Source organism: Ptychodera flava, chromosome 19 (assembly GCF_041260155.1).
Source record: "Ptychodera flava strain L36383 chromosome 19, AS_Pfla_20210202, whole genome shotgun sequence".
Taxonomy (NCBI): domain Eukaryota; kingdom Metazoa; phylum Hemichordata; class Enteropneusta; family Ptychoderidae; genus Ptychodera; species Ptychodera flava.
In genome coordinates, this window is record NC_091946.1 from 24,745,501 (window position 1) to 24,759,911 (window position 14,411).

Genomic DNA, 14,411 nt, shown 5'->3' on the forward strand with positions numbered 1-14,411 from the left:
TAATATAATATATATAATATATATAATATATATTATATAATATAATATAATATAATTTAATATGTAAGATATATAATATAATATAATATAATATAATATAAATAATATAATATAATATAATATAATATAATATAATATAATATAAATAAGAACGTCCCAATCTACGGACTCAGTCATGCCATAAAAAATCACAAACATGCAGGCCAGGAAGGTGAAAGGCAACACCTCACTATATACCAATTATCATAGCATCAGTGACTTTCGATGCCGTTGTTATTTGGAAGATAAACCAAAAGAAACATGACACTGTACTACAGCTCATATAATCAACTACTTGAACACACTTTCGCATAATGCAATAGTGAAAGAGCCTTTGTATCTAATTGTGCTTGTGCCTCAGTGAAAGTACTACTAAAGTTTTGAGTGCGAAAATCCATTGCCTGTTATAACCATTCTGTATTTTTAGTGCAGTGTACCAAGGTTAAGGAGTACCGATGGGCGTATGATGTGGGTTATATTGATGTCCATTTTTTGTGACATAATTTCCCGAATTTGCTAAACAATACCCCGAATGTTACATCCTCTAAACAACACTGTGAGAAAATCCCGTAGCATTCAGTACACGTTGGCGATGACATCGAGTGAAAATAAAAATACGCTTCGTCTCCCAAAGCATTGCGAAAAGGTAAAGATCGGAAGCAGTGTTTTTTTTCTTTGTTGTATGTCTCTACTATTCCCTGCACCAAACAATAACTATAACGATAATGTATTCACTGCGAGGGGAACGGCCAATTTAGTCGATAAGATAAGCCACTTCACTTCATTACACACTTTGAGAGTATAACATGATCAAGCAAACACAATTGATTTTCAATTAAATTCATGTACGGATTGAATCGGTTTCATTGGTGGCTGTAATGCGTGTGAGTCTAAGCTATTCTAAGAATCTTCCAAACTGTGACTCAGAATTTATTTAAACCTTCCAAAACAATTTTTATGCCAGAAAAACTTTCAGGGAGGTGAATTTAACCCTAGTTGATTTCTTTAAAATTGTGATCTAAAACTAAGCAAGATATAAAAATCTGAGACGCGTTTTGGAAGAGCGTTGTAACAGCTTGCATTCCAGCAAGTTTGAGTCAGATATTTTGAAGTTGAGACAAAACATAGGGAAAACCTATTTTTGAAAGGTTATGCAAATTACCTTTACATAGCCATAGTTATGTAAACAATGGTGACACTGTGGTTACCAAAATGTTCCCCTACATTTAGGCTTTCAAATAATTTACGGGGGTTCTGAGCTTATTAACCACCGGAAAATTGTAAGTTAAAAAGGTCAATTACTTGTCTTTGAACCTTAACTGAGTAAATGATTTCCTAAAAAAATGCCTTGTAGCTAATACATGAAGGTCATGTTCAGCTCTATGGTATAGGTCTTTGTTTCAGCTATGCGATGTCTTCATACACCTCTTCAAACAACTTGAAAACTAGTTTCATGTCTGTATTTTGTCATAATATGTCGTCATATTGTGTCATATTTCGTCATATTATGTCATATCTGTCGTTCGACAGACAGTTTTTTTTTTTCAATATAATGAAACAGTCATGTCATTTCAACATCCGACACTTTGAAGATGGAGTTGCACGGAAAACAGCGTATCTTGCTGAAAAATGACGTTTCCCAAAGATTCAATGCATTTTCATTAATTTGTTAACCCAAGATTAAAATTTTTATTTTGGTTCCTTTGTAAGCATGACAAGCAGTCGTAAGTCAGGTTAGAAAGTAATGTAAATTAATGCATTAATGCGTGAAAATAAGTCGATTTCTGGCTTCTTTTTCTCCCATTTTCAAAATTTAAAAGTATTAATTACACCCTGGCTAGGTAAAATTTTACGAAGTTTTCACTTTATGTTCTGAAACACTACTTACCAAAATTACATATCTTGCATGAGAGTCATTTCACTTTTGCTTATCATGATGTTATCTCTGTGTTTGAATGTCAGTCTTTCGACGCCTGCCATTTAGGAATGAGAATAGATAATAGTAATGCAAACCCAAATTTTCATTTTGTTTACATATACTCTAGTGTTTAATTACATATTAAAGTTCATAAAATAGTATCAAGGTTTTGACTGAAAATGATTTTTATTACTCATACGAAAATTAAGGTTTTGTACCCCAAATATACACCCCTTCATATCCTTCGAGTAAACTCTTGCTGCCATACTATACTTTTACTGGGATCATTTGCCATGAGGCGTTTTCTCGTCATTTTGGATGAGAAATATTGCTTTCAAAAAGTGCGTCGCTTCAAAGTGAAGTTAACAAATTCCATTTCTTCGTATAGTAAAGCGTGAAGTTCTCAGTTCGACAAGCTGTCAAAAAGGGAATCGAGACGCAGTGACCGACAATAATTTTGTTATTTCTCTCTTGAAGAGGTTTAAAAAATGCGGATAAATTGACTACTCAACAAATTAATTTTGCTCCCAGGAGGAGTTGATAAGTAATAATATCTGTTACTTAAGTTTCATGCATCCTGCAATTCAGGTAGAATTGAAAGGGTTTTTATCTTGCACTTCGATTTAATGTTTGTTTTGCTGGCGACATTTTGACAGCAACTCAGATCGTTTGTCAGATCGTCAGATCGTTTGTCAGAATTGATAATGCGCAGCTTTTCTGATATACACACATTGCATCGCTTACTTATGTTAGAGTAACTGGATGCCTTGTCAATAATTGACCACGAGACGTCAGAGACTTGGTCCTTGTCCTTTAAGTTACAAGTAAACTTCGACAACTCTGTATTATTTCTGTATTTGCTGTTACTGAATGATTGCATGTGGACAGCGAAGCGGGTCTTGAAGTTGTTATCAGTGACTCCCGTTGATGGCCTTGTATACGACACCTTTGGCTTGACAGTTACCTTTCAACAGGCATGCAGACTTGTCCCGGCTATTGCCATCAGCCAGTCGATCTTTATGCTGGCCTCCGGTGATAACGCTATTATTATGCGACTTGATTATATTCTTCATACAGGTTTAACTTAATTTAATTGTGTGTTCCTATTGAATATCTTTTGGAGTTTTGTCCCCTTTGGAAAGTGTTTATCAACAAGCTGGAGATATTTCTTTACTCAAAGGGGGTTGAACCACGTGATGTTTGGTCTCCTGTTTATTGCTTATCCTCGTTGATTGGTTAGTCTTAACGTATTCAATTTGGTCTGTTTTCCCACTTGACTTCAATGCTGTGTTGTAGTGACCTTTTTATTTATCAAAGATGCCCTTACCACTGGATATTATTGACATGCGTTTGCTTATTGCGTCGGGTATGTGTTTAATTATGGTTGGCGCGTGATTTCATAGCTTACGGACATACGATACGGATAGAACTTGCCGTTATTTAGATTAAATGTCACGTCGAAGAACTTTGTTAATTTTTGGTTTGTCTCACTTTTGATCTTCAGCCTGATGTCATGAAATACCTTTGTGATTTCATTTTCATTTTTACTGATATATATATATATATATATATATATATATATATATATATATATATATATATATATATATATATATATATATATATTCAAATAGTAACGTTAGACACTGTGTATATTTTAAAAACAGTTATCTGATGATTAGAAACACTAACCAAGCTTGCATTTGGGTCATGTTTGATGGTATATCGAAGTTTTTGAAAGTTTTCATTGAAATATTGTCACGAAGTTTGAATTGACACGTTTTTGTCCTCTCCACTAACAATTGTTTGTTCATCGATTAAAATCTGCTTAGTATATCATACTCCCTACCCAAAAATGCCTTCATTTCATACATTCCATAGCTGACATTATGAACGTCATATATCAGCAATAAAAATATAGGTATATCACTCTATTTGCGCAGCCTCTTACCATTAATTACATCGCAATCCCTCATAGCCACCACGGCCAAGTTACAGGCTGAGGACGCGTGCGCACTGTACTGATTGTTCGGTACTGTATGCTCGGTATGTGACTTAGCAAATGACACGGTGACCCTTGCATTACCGGCGTGGGGGACTATATAGTGCCAATAAATATAATTTTTTGGGCCAGGGGGATGATTATCAAGTTTTATCAAAATAAATTCCGGGATCGAACTGCTTGTCTAATGCTCTAATGATTTAATTTGGAGATATCTGTACATGGTTGCTCTTATTATAGTGTGTTGATTAAAGAAAAATCTGTATAGGTTCTTGTTAGTTTCTTACTGCTATGCACTGGTCCAGTATTTCGCGCTGTTTTGAAATTAAAGCGATAAGTATTGACAGTGTTCTGTCAACTGCATTAACCTATGAATAGAGTCACTATTTTCTGTGAGATCTCATGGTGGAGTTTATTGTCCGCTCGGCCTCGGTTCGCATACTGCATTGCCGATTTTCTATTCGTGCATTTATCTTTTAAAGGTATTTTCCTTAACCCATTATCACTACCAGGGGTGTCCCTAATAGTATTTCTTTGTATTTTAGACATATACACAATGCATTTTAGTCAATTTTGATTCCAGCAGAATGTCACTTGCGCGGAACCGAAACGTCTATATGATTCTGAGAATCACTTGAAACCGCTCTATGTTTCCCATCAAACTTAGTGCGACAAACTTACACAGCGAAAAACGGAGCCAGGGGAGCTTTGGTTTTGAGAACAGAGCTAAGGGAGAGGTAACTTAATAGGGGCAAGGAGAGGAAAAACTTTGTGCGATAGAGGGAAACTTAAAAATCGTCTGTGGGCACTTGCGAACAGTTTTCACTTCTTTGCGGATTATTCTCTTTCAAACACAACAGCGTACGTCTGTACCCCGAGGGACTGTGAGTCGCCCCCAAAAACGGACTGTTTCCCGAGGCCGAAGCAACTGTTTAAAATAACCTAAATTCGCAGTAACGTAAATTCCTTGTATTTCTACTATTTTGCCAGATGCATTTGTGTGTAGAACGTGGAGCAGATTTACTTTTCATCAGTCTTTATATTTCAAGTCTGTAAATGAAAGATCTTATTGTCGTTTGAAAACTTTTTAATATAGCGGAGTCTTCCCCTAAAATATGTTTTGTATTAGTTCGGAACTTTTCATCAATGTGTAAAAAGCTCATCTTATAAGCTTATGGGTCAATGACTGAGTTGATTCAATATGCTAGCTAAATCTTTTCATCGTAATCGGCAATTCTACTCTTTCTTGCCTGTATCTCTTCTTTTGTTCTATATATGTGTAGTATTATTGTTTCCTTTCCGTTTACCGTTTTATGACAATAAATCAAAGAGTACGAAAATCCTTCTAAATAACAGTCATTGCTAACAAGGTAGGTAGTTTATTAAACATATACATACATTAAAATAATATACATTGACAAGTATACATACATGTGCCTATATTAAAAGTGCAAGTAGACAAATATTCGCTTAATCAAGACAAATGTCAGCGGTACATATATGATGTCACATCCCTTCCTTCGAGTACATGAGGCACTAATAAAATCAAATTTGAAGTATATACTATATGGTAACAAACAAACAAACAAACAAACAAACAAACAAACAAACAAAATGTATGTATCATGAAAATTAGTTAAATATTGTCATCGATATCCAGTCCGCATCAAAATTAAATAATTATATGATTTACCGCTCTGGGAAATTTTACATTCCTAGTTAAGTAAAGTAAAGTAAAGTATTAAAGAAAAGGAAAGTAACCTTTATTGTCATAAACTTTATAGTAAGCTGAAAAATTCTGGCTTTCAGCGGCAAAAACGTCGATAAAAGTATTTCTACCTACAGACAAACGAGTGGCTTGCATATCTGCGGTTTCTGACCTAATAGTCAGCGTGTGGGTTAAAAGATATATATCATTACAAAATCATTGTAACTCCACTTCAAATATTCGAACACAAATTTCAATAATCAAAGCATCAACTTGTTGTTTATAGGGTAAAGTTTAAAAGCGGTTATAAGTGTCTTTCAAACGATTCAATGAAACAAAAAAGTCCTGATCTATTTGCCCGAATGACCATCCTACCAAGTTTCAGAAAATGTTATCGAGTTATGAGATATCTCTGTATACACCTAACGGCATGGGATGCAAGGCATTCAAACAGCAATGGCCTAAGCCCGTCAGGAGCATTCGTTTTTGTACGGGAAGGCGGTCGGTAGAACTTAAGCTACAAACAAAATGCAAAAATGCTACCCCCTCTAAATTAAATTGCTAAAATTTGACCCTCTCCCTATTCATCGATTGTATAATGTGACACCCCCCTCCTTTAATTTTTTTCATCTGATTTTATTTATTAACCATTTGCACCCTAAAGCCCTCGGGTGAAATAGTGACCCTTTAATGTATTTGCAAGAAAAAGATTGACCCTCCCCATTTTTCATTCACAAAAAAAGACCCTCCCCCCAGATGTCACAGTCCATATCAATAATATCTCAATTGACAAATAATTTCTCATTTAAACTTTGAACTTTAAAAGAATCCTTTTTGAACTTTACAAATTATCATTTGAGTAAAATTCCAACATCATATTTGTTGTTCACATCTGCTCTTTCAAACAGCCTATTCTCATCATGTACATTGTCAAACATATATAAAAGCACAGATTTAGCTAGTTTTGTATTGTACAAAAATCATTCATAGTTTCCTAATGGACTATGAGGTTATTACGAAAATACTGCAAAGGATGCACGAGGATATTGGCGCAGCGTATCGCCCGACGCGAAGCGGAGGGCGATGCGAGGCGCCAATGTCCGAGTGCATCCTTTGCGGTATTTTCGTAATAACCTTATTATTATACATCTTACATTCCTGATCGGGGCATCAAAATGTCGGAGTAGTGACCGTTTTCGTGCAATGTCAACAATTTTTCTTCCAATTTTATCGCGCCAGTGTGGAACGCTACCTCGGACGCGCTTCTGCAAGTTTTGGAGTGTGTGCACTGCACACATACGTACGTACAGAGCGCGCGCGAGACTTGTTCTGGCACTCGTCCAAGGGGTCCCTTGAAACCGTTCTACAGTGAACGCGCAGATACAGCCGCAGGGAATGGGGCGCCTTGAAACCGTGCCGTACGGAACGGGCGCGAGTTCCGTACGGCTTTTTTAGCGCACGCTAAATTCTATTGTTCTCGATGGTAGATGTATAATAATAGTATGTATACTAATGAATAAACATTTCTGTGAAATTTCAAAATAAAATTTCTTGCACACACATGCACCTGTAACCAGCCTAGTCTAGTCAAGTATATTAATATCAATAATCAAGCTTCTGTAAATACGCAGATTTAGCTAGTTTTGTGTGGGGAAAACATTATTCATAGTTTCCTTATAGACTGCAATGTATAGTTAATCAACATTTCGGTGAAATTATATTCCAAAATCAAATTTCTTGCAACCACATGCAGTTGTAACAACAATAGTCTGACCAAGTACATTAATATCAATTATCAACTGTCTATAAATACAAAGATTTGGCTGATTTTATATTGGAAAAGTGTTGTTTGTAGTTTCCTCATAGACTACATTATGTATGGTCAATCAACGTTTTAGTGAAATTCAAAAATCTATTTTCTTGTTTAATAATTGTATGTAATTACAAAGTCCAAAAGTCTCTACAAACACTACATACAACACCATATTTTCAAAACCTTAAGCTATTTTCCCAATATTGGAAATGTTCTAAAAGTCATATCCTGAACATGGCATGACACTTATTTATATTGGTCAACTTGAAATTTGTATTTTTATGAACAAAAGTGCTCCTTTCTGCCTGTTATCACCAGTTCAGACAGTAAACCATACTCGCATTCTGTTATATATACTTTTTTGTCAATTCCGTTTTTGACATAATTTCGTAATACAAACCTTTTAAAATTTGACCTCCCCCCAATCATCGATTGTAAATTTTGAACTCCCCCCCCCGCCCCAAAAAAGTTTTTTTTTAAAGTAAACCTCTTATTTCCATCGCCCCCCCCCCCCCCCCGTAAAAAACGAATGCTTCCTTAGCCACTCAGCCACTAAGCGCTCATGACATGTAGGCCCGGACAGCACTCCGTATTGTCGTGCGACAGAACGGACACTGTCTTAGCTGGGAGGAACACACATCACAAGTCACCAAGTGTCCACACGGTTGGAACAACATGCAGACATCACGATCCATGCAAATTTTACAGGTTTTCTTTCGTTTCAACTGTTCAAGCTCGTCCAGCATTTCTTTTTGACTGCTCAGATCTGAAATTTCATATGTAATATTACAGGTCTGTCAATACAAGTGACTTTTGTGATGTCATCTCCCAAAATTCTCACTGACAGTGTATCAAATTATCTAGTAGGCATATTTTGGCCCAGAAGTTTTGTACATGTACAAATGCCCTGGCATTACCAAAACTATAAAATGATACTGTACCCATCCCAGCCGGTAATGGACTAAAGCAAACTTTTGCACTACATAATGTACTCTACATTATGTTGTGTCAAGTTTCCTTTCGTTCATTATTGGCCGGGAAGGTTGCACATTATTGCGTAAGTAATATCTTGGTTTTACACATTTCATGTAACAATCGCACATTACAACGACGGAGCATTGAAATGACAGACGTTGGATTGCAGAAGACGCTGCAAAAGACATTGATATTCTGATTTCAAGTTTTAGACTGGTTGCTCAGAAATCTTACGAAATAAAACATGCGCTGCCTCTTCCATTTAAATTGACTCCCCTTGCCGTCACTGCCACGATTCGATAAGGATCTAGCTAGCGTTAACAAAAAAAATGGGTTTTCGGAGTTGCGTGTAAGGTCACTGATTGCACAAACTTTGTTGTTATTGACCCCCTTATCAGGTGTTCATATTTACATTTCTAGTTTTAGAACGGGAAGATTTGCTGATCAGATTTGTGATGAGAATATATATATATATATAATATATATATATATATATATATATATATATATATATATATATATATATAAGCCTTAAGTCGTGAGAAGTAAGCATTTCGAGCTTCCGGTAACAATAAACTTTTCAGCACTTACCGGAATTGAAGAGTGACGTTTGGTACTGGTCATGAGTTAGTGACGGGACTCCACCGACCGCACCAAGCAACTCTTCATTCTTTCCATCGCTAACGTCTTCGTCATCTTCATCGAATATTAATCTGCCGTTCGCAGAACTCTCGGCCTCCAGATCCCAGACTGCTAACAATAAGTCGTGGGTACTTTTGAAGCACTCTCCGTTTCGTTTCAAGTGTTTCCTCACCACTGCCTTCACCATATCTTTGCTGTAACCCATGTCTAAGACGACTTGAGCTGTGTCAGTTCTCATAAAGTCAGTGACCTGTCGTTTTACTAAAATACAACGGAATAAAAATATGCATAACTTGGTGAACCGTTCCATCATCTTGGCCGTAATCATGTCCTAACACAACGGTGCGCTAGTCTTGTACTTTTATGTTACCAAATATTCAAAGTGGTAATCTTCTCGGCGTTATTTTGTTATCCCTATCCATATGGTCACTGGACCACAAGTGCTGTGCATGCCCCTCTGATTGGGCCATAAAAAGATTTCACCACGTGACTGGACCAGTCAAATCAAAATTGTTGAGGAAATTTGACGATTTTCTTTCGTCATAGTTGTGGCACCCATCACCAGCTTTAGCTTTTGGCGGTCAATACCAAAACGAACAGAGGCAAGACAGGGTACATTAAATAGATACAGAAGTCGCGATCCTACGATGCAAACGTCTTTGAAAAAGCTAATAATCTGTGTAAGGGACTCATTCTTGCGAGCCAGAGCATGATTTCCACTCCGCGGACCTACACCTCTTTGTGGCTAGCGCCAAGTTGTTGCTGTAAAGGGGCGCGTGGTTTACAACGATAGAAGGAATATGTATAATCTCTGTGATAACGTATTTAGGTAATGCTATTATAAATCGGGATCTCTTTGCGTCGAAAGGCTTAGTCTTTTCATCTGACTGATGACTGAGGACAATGATTACTTACCGATTGTTTTTCCAGATATTTCTCCATTCCTTTGAGCAGTCTGAAACCAACAATGATGCTTTTGTAATTAATAATTTTAAGGTGAAATTATATTATAGCTTTGTCTATACAGTGAATTTTGTGACGTCATATCCACACATTATTACTGATAATGTATTCCATTATTCAGCATTGCGGCCCCACAGCGAGCAAGTTTTTCTTTTGGAAAACGAAAAAAGGACTGCGCATTTAAAAGGAGGGAAATATCGGATAAACCATGTCAATGCAAAAAACTATAAATCTTGATAATGGTGCACAATGTTTATAATAATGTCTTACTGTACGATTTATCACATTTTTTGAGTCCTCACGCACGCATTTGTCGTCTGTCTGGCTGGCGCTCAGCATGCAGTCCCTGTCCGATACGCTGGTTGTACTACTAGTACGTTTGTTGACAACATGGTTTGCTTCGTTGCCGTATAGGTGAAACAGAACTCAGTACGTTTGCAATTCCTAGACGATACTGGGTTTGACACATGGCATATTATGTATGTCAGTGGCCATGTAAACGATGCAAGCGTGAAAGGCTACTCAAACCAGCCGTAAACGGGCCAACAACGGCAGCTTGCTGTCATCAACCTTGACCGGAAGTGTCTACGGATATACTACGGAGCCATTCAAAGTCTCGGTCCAAGGTCAGCTACTACCAACAATCATGACGACCGTGGACTCTCCGTTGATCTAACATCTCGGCCACCTAATTCTGATGCACTGACTGTAATCCGAGACAACTTTCATTCATCGTTTTTTTCTCCATGTCTGTGATTTTACCTTGCCTTGTTCTCGATATCGCGACGGTAACGAAACCCTCTAGGCCTAGTATGTTTGTCAACTGTACCTTTCAAGCACCCGTTTACGTCAAGTTCTGTCGTTCGCCGAAATAAAATAGCTCTTCTCAAGGAGCCATCGAAAATTAAATTTATAGACACAATTATTATTGAAATATAAACATTTGAATAACAATGTTAAACTCTGTTGATATCGTTTGCAATGAATGCTGTACTACTAGCGACATAATAATGATCGTATTGATCAGCTGATACCATGGCATGCAGCTCGCTGATCATACTGATGTCGATGCATGAACATTCCGTTTTCTTCATCTCTGGCATTTCACCGTGTCGATTTTTTGAATGGCATGATATTTAAAGGGGATGTTTCAAGTTTGATATAGACGGTAGGGATGCAGTTACTTTTCATTTCCTTCGAAATACATCGTTTTTCAATTCAAAATGAACCGTGAAAGTGCTGGTCATTGTTTGTGCTGAACGTGCGTGTTCAGTGCAGTGCACTGTGCAGTGTGGAGTGCATGTAATATGTACAGAGTCGGGGCCGATCATGCTGGACGACGCTCACTGGCTTCAAACTCAGATAAAATTTCCTTTTTTATTCGTTTTCTACAACTACAAATTCACTTGCATTGCCAAAACTATAAAATAATAGCAATAATGCACCCCGTCCCGGCCCATAATGGACTCAAGCAAACTTTGCACTCCATAATGTACTCGGCTTCGCCTCGTACATTATGTCGTGCAAAGTTTGCTTTCGTCCATTATGGGCCGGGAGGGGGTGCATTATTGCTTAAATATATTTGCAGGGAAATTTCAGGATAAAACTGGTCAATCAGTGTTTATATTTCAGTATACGGGGAATTATGACCACTACAGTCTGGTTATGGTCAGTTGTAGAATGTGTATGTACCATGCGCTACGACTGTAACGTTTTGCTGAGTAAGTTTTAACTTATGTGGCGAAGTTAGTGTACGTTTAACTTTGCAGCGTTTAAACGTAGCTACTGTCAATTAAGATATGAAGACAATGCCCAAGAGTGTCCTTTTATCTTAAACTAACCTTTGATGGAGGATGTTGAACACCGGGTTTTGGGAATTTTTCTGCAATATATTTCATAAAGGCCGATCCTCTGTGTTTTGAAACGAATTGGCACTTAGGAAACCACCTTGCGTGTTCTATCCATGGTTCGTCTGTCGGTTCCCAATTCCTCAATGCACCGTCGCAGTGAAAGCATTTGACGTTATCCTCGATACCTTTAAGGAGAATAAAGTATTCAATAAAAGGTGAAAAAACTTTTCTTTCAAACATACATGTAGATTCTGTACTTCACTGATCACCGACGATCCGGTAGAAGTTCCAATCGCTCCCTTTGTGGGTGACAAAATTCTGCAAACTTGTACTGTCAAATATCGTGGGTTTTGGTTACTAAATATGAATCATCGGAGTTTGTCAATGCACACGCGCATATAACACACACACACACACACATACTAACACAAAAATCTAGAATGAAACATACTATTTTTTCTTATTGCTATGTAAAATGAGTTCGATATAGTGCACGTGACTGCATACATACTTCTGAAATAGCATCGGAGTCACAGAAAGGCATTGCCTTCGATGCTAATTTTCCAGAATTGTTTATAATGTTTGATGTTACTCTACCTGTGTAGTAGAATCCGGCCTTCGCTAAGAATTCATATGATAAGCTGCCTTTCCATTGCTGATAGCTTTTTAATCGCACTGCTTCATCTGCAAATTCGGGATGTTTTGGCGGTTGTACCTGCTGGGTAGAGGATTCCAACGGCGCATGTGCTCCTGCAACAGTACTGCTGTCTGATTCTTTACTACCGATGACTTCAACTCGACTGGGATCTCTCGGTCTTTGTCTTGCCACTGATACGAAATTATTTTCGGATTGTTTTGAAGTACTAGGTCGCATCGGTTCATTTCCGACGTCTTCACCCTTGACAAACTTGCAAGATGGAAAGTAGTATCTGTGTTCGTTCATGGGTATGTCGCCTCGTCGCCAGTTTTTGAGGATACCGCTGCAGGAGAAACACTGGACTTTGTCTTCCGTCCCGGCGTAATAGAAACCCGCCTTGGCCAAATCTTCCGGCAGGACAGGTGCATTCCTTGGCCAATAGATGAACGTTAGTAATCGCTTATACTCGCTTTTTAATATTCTGTTGGCTTCTTTTAGTTGCGGGTCGTTAATGTCAAAAACTATGTGAATTTCTTTGTTATCATGATCTTTTTCACTAGTTCCTTTTTTATCGTTTTCTTCGTCACTTGATGTTTTCTTATTTTTACCCTTCCTCTTTTTCTTCTTCTTGCCGTTGTTACCACTCGTAATCGTTTGTTTGGCGGCCGATTCGTAATCTTTGCTGTTCTTTTGAGCATTCTCTTCTGTTTGTTTAGCAGCGCAATCGAGAGGAATGTTTCTCGTGTCTCTACCGTTCACGAAGTCACAATGTGGGTAAAGCCGTTTATGTACTTCCATAGGATGTTCCAGGCCCGTCAAATCATCGAGTCTGATTTTTCCTTTACACGAAAAGCATTCTGTGATGTCCCCCTTGCTCTTGTAGTATAAACCTGCTTTAGCAATGGGAATCTGAGTAAGCTTTAGCTTGATCACCGACTCACAGGAAGTATGAAGTGGACTGAATGATACAGGACGCACTGCTTCCCTGTTCTGACCTTGAAGCTCTTGTTCCATTACTAACACTCACTAGGTAATTTAATTCGTACTTGTCGGTCAGTTAACAGTATTAGGAGGGGTGTCCACCAAAATCTGCTTGATGTGTTTGCCTATTCATAAAGAGAGAACGCACAAAGTAATGTCACTGCCAAGTTAGTTTGCCAAGACTAATCTAAGTAAGGTGGCGGGTTTCATAATTCGAGCCGAGTTCAAACGTACATACGTTGGTGGAAGATACATACGCACTCCAATTATAAAAACGCATATAAAGTTTGTATCCATCATATCTATGCTACCGAAATAAATATCAACCGACAGCTAAACCAATTTGGATTGAGTTTTCATTCCATTATGTTAAAAAATGAAATACATCATGTCCCGGTATAGATGATATTTACTATAATAATTCCAATCTTCGTCGTCAATGCTTTACAGAATCAGAACTATGAACGCGCAATAGTTCTTTTATCGGTTCCATAACGCAGTGCGCGCCAGGATATACAAAGCGTACGTTACGCATAGAACATTTTAGCCGTAGGGTACACGCAGGGTACGTTACTCATAGAACTCTATGGCAGATTACACCCTGACCTATACTTTCGTCGCTGATGGTTAGATTATACACAGAGCATTATTTGGTATTGCAATTTGTGGTCATTCTTCTTTAACAATCCATTGTACTAAACAAATCACATGTTTTCGCTGTTTTTAGCTTATATACGTGTTTGATAAAGTCACTGCAATGCATTGTGGGATAACCGGGAAAGGTCTATTAACAAATTGTACCCTCTTCACAGTTTGACTGGCATAGCGCCATGTTCGAAAATTCGTATGGCTTGCAGGAGCAGACGACGAAATGTATTTTGTA

The 14,411-nt window shown here is 37.7% G+C and overlaps 1 protein-coding gene across 1 annotated transcript; it reads right to left on the minus strand.

The window, feature by feature from the left end:
- Positions 1–8,003: 8,003 nt before the first annotated feature.
- On the minus strand, positions 8,004–13,561 carry LOC139118106 (baculoviral IAP repeat-containing protein 7-like). The gene is made up of 5 exons (XM_070681399.1): positions 12,508–13,561; positions 11,902–12,095; positions 10,013–10,052; positions 9,047–9,358; positions 8,004–8,246 (listed from the first exon to the last, which is right to left on the minus strand). The coding sequence occupies exons 1-5, from the start codon at positions 13,559–13,561 to the stop codon at positions 8,041–8,043; spliced, it is 1,806 nt and encodes a 601-aa protein (XP_070537500.1). The 3' UTR covers positions 8,004–8,040.
- Between the last annotated feature and the right edge of the window lie 850 nt (positions 13,562–14,411).

Bases quoted from the DNA above. Each gene is read 5' to 3' on its own strand.
- LOC139118106 (XM_070681399.1), bottom strand. From the start codon at position 13,561: ATGGAACAAGAGCTTCAAGGTCAGAACAGGGAAGCAGTGCGTCCTGTA. The intron at 12,096-12,507 runs GTAGAGTAACAT...TTCTCCTTAAAG, and splicing joins GGCCGGATTCTACTACACAG to GTATCGAGGATAACGTCAAA. The intron at 8,247-9,046 runs GTAAGTGCTGAA...ATGAAATTTCAG, and splicing joins AACGTCACTCTTCAATTCCG to ATCTGAGCAGTCAAAAAGAA.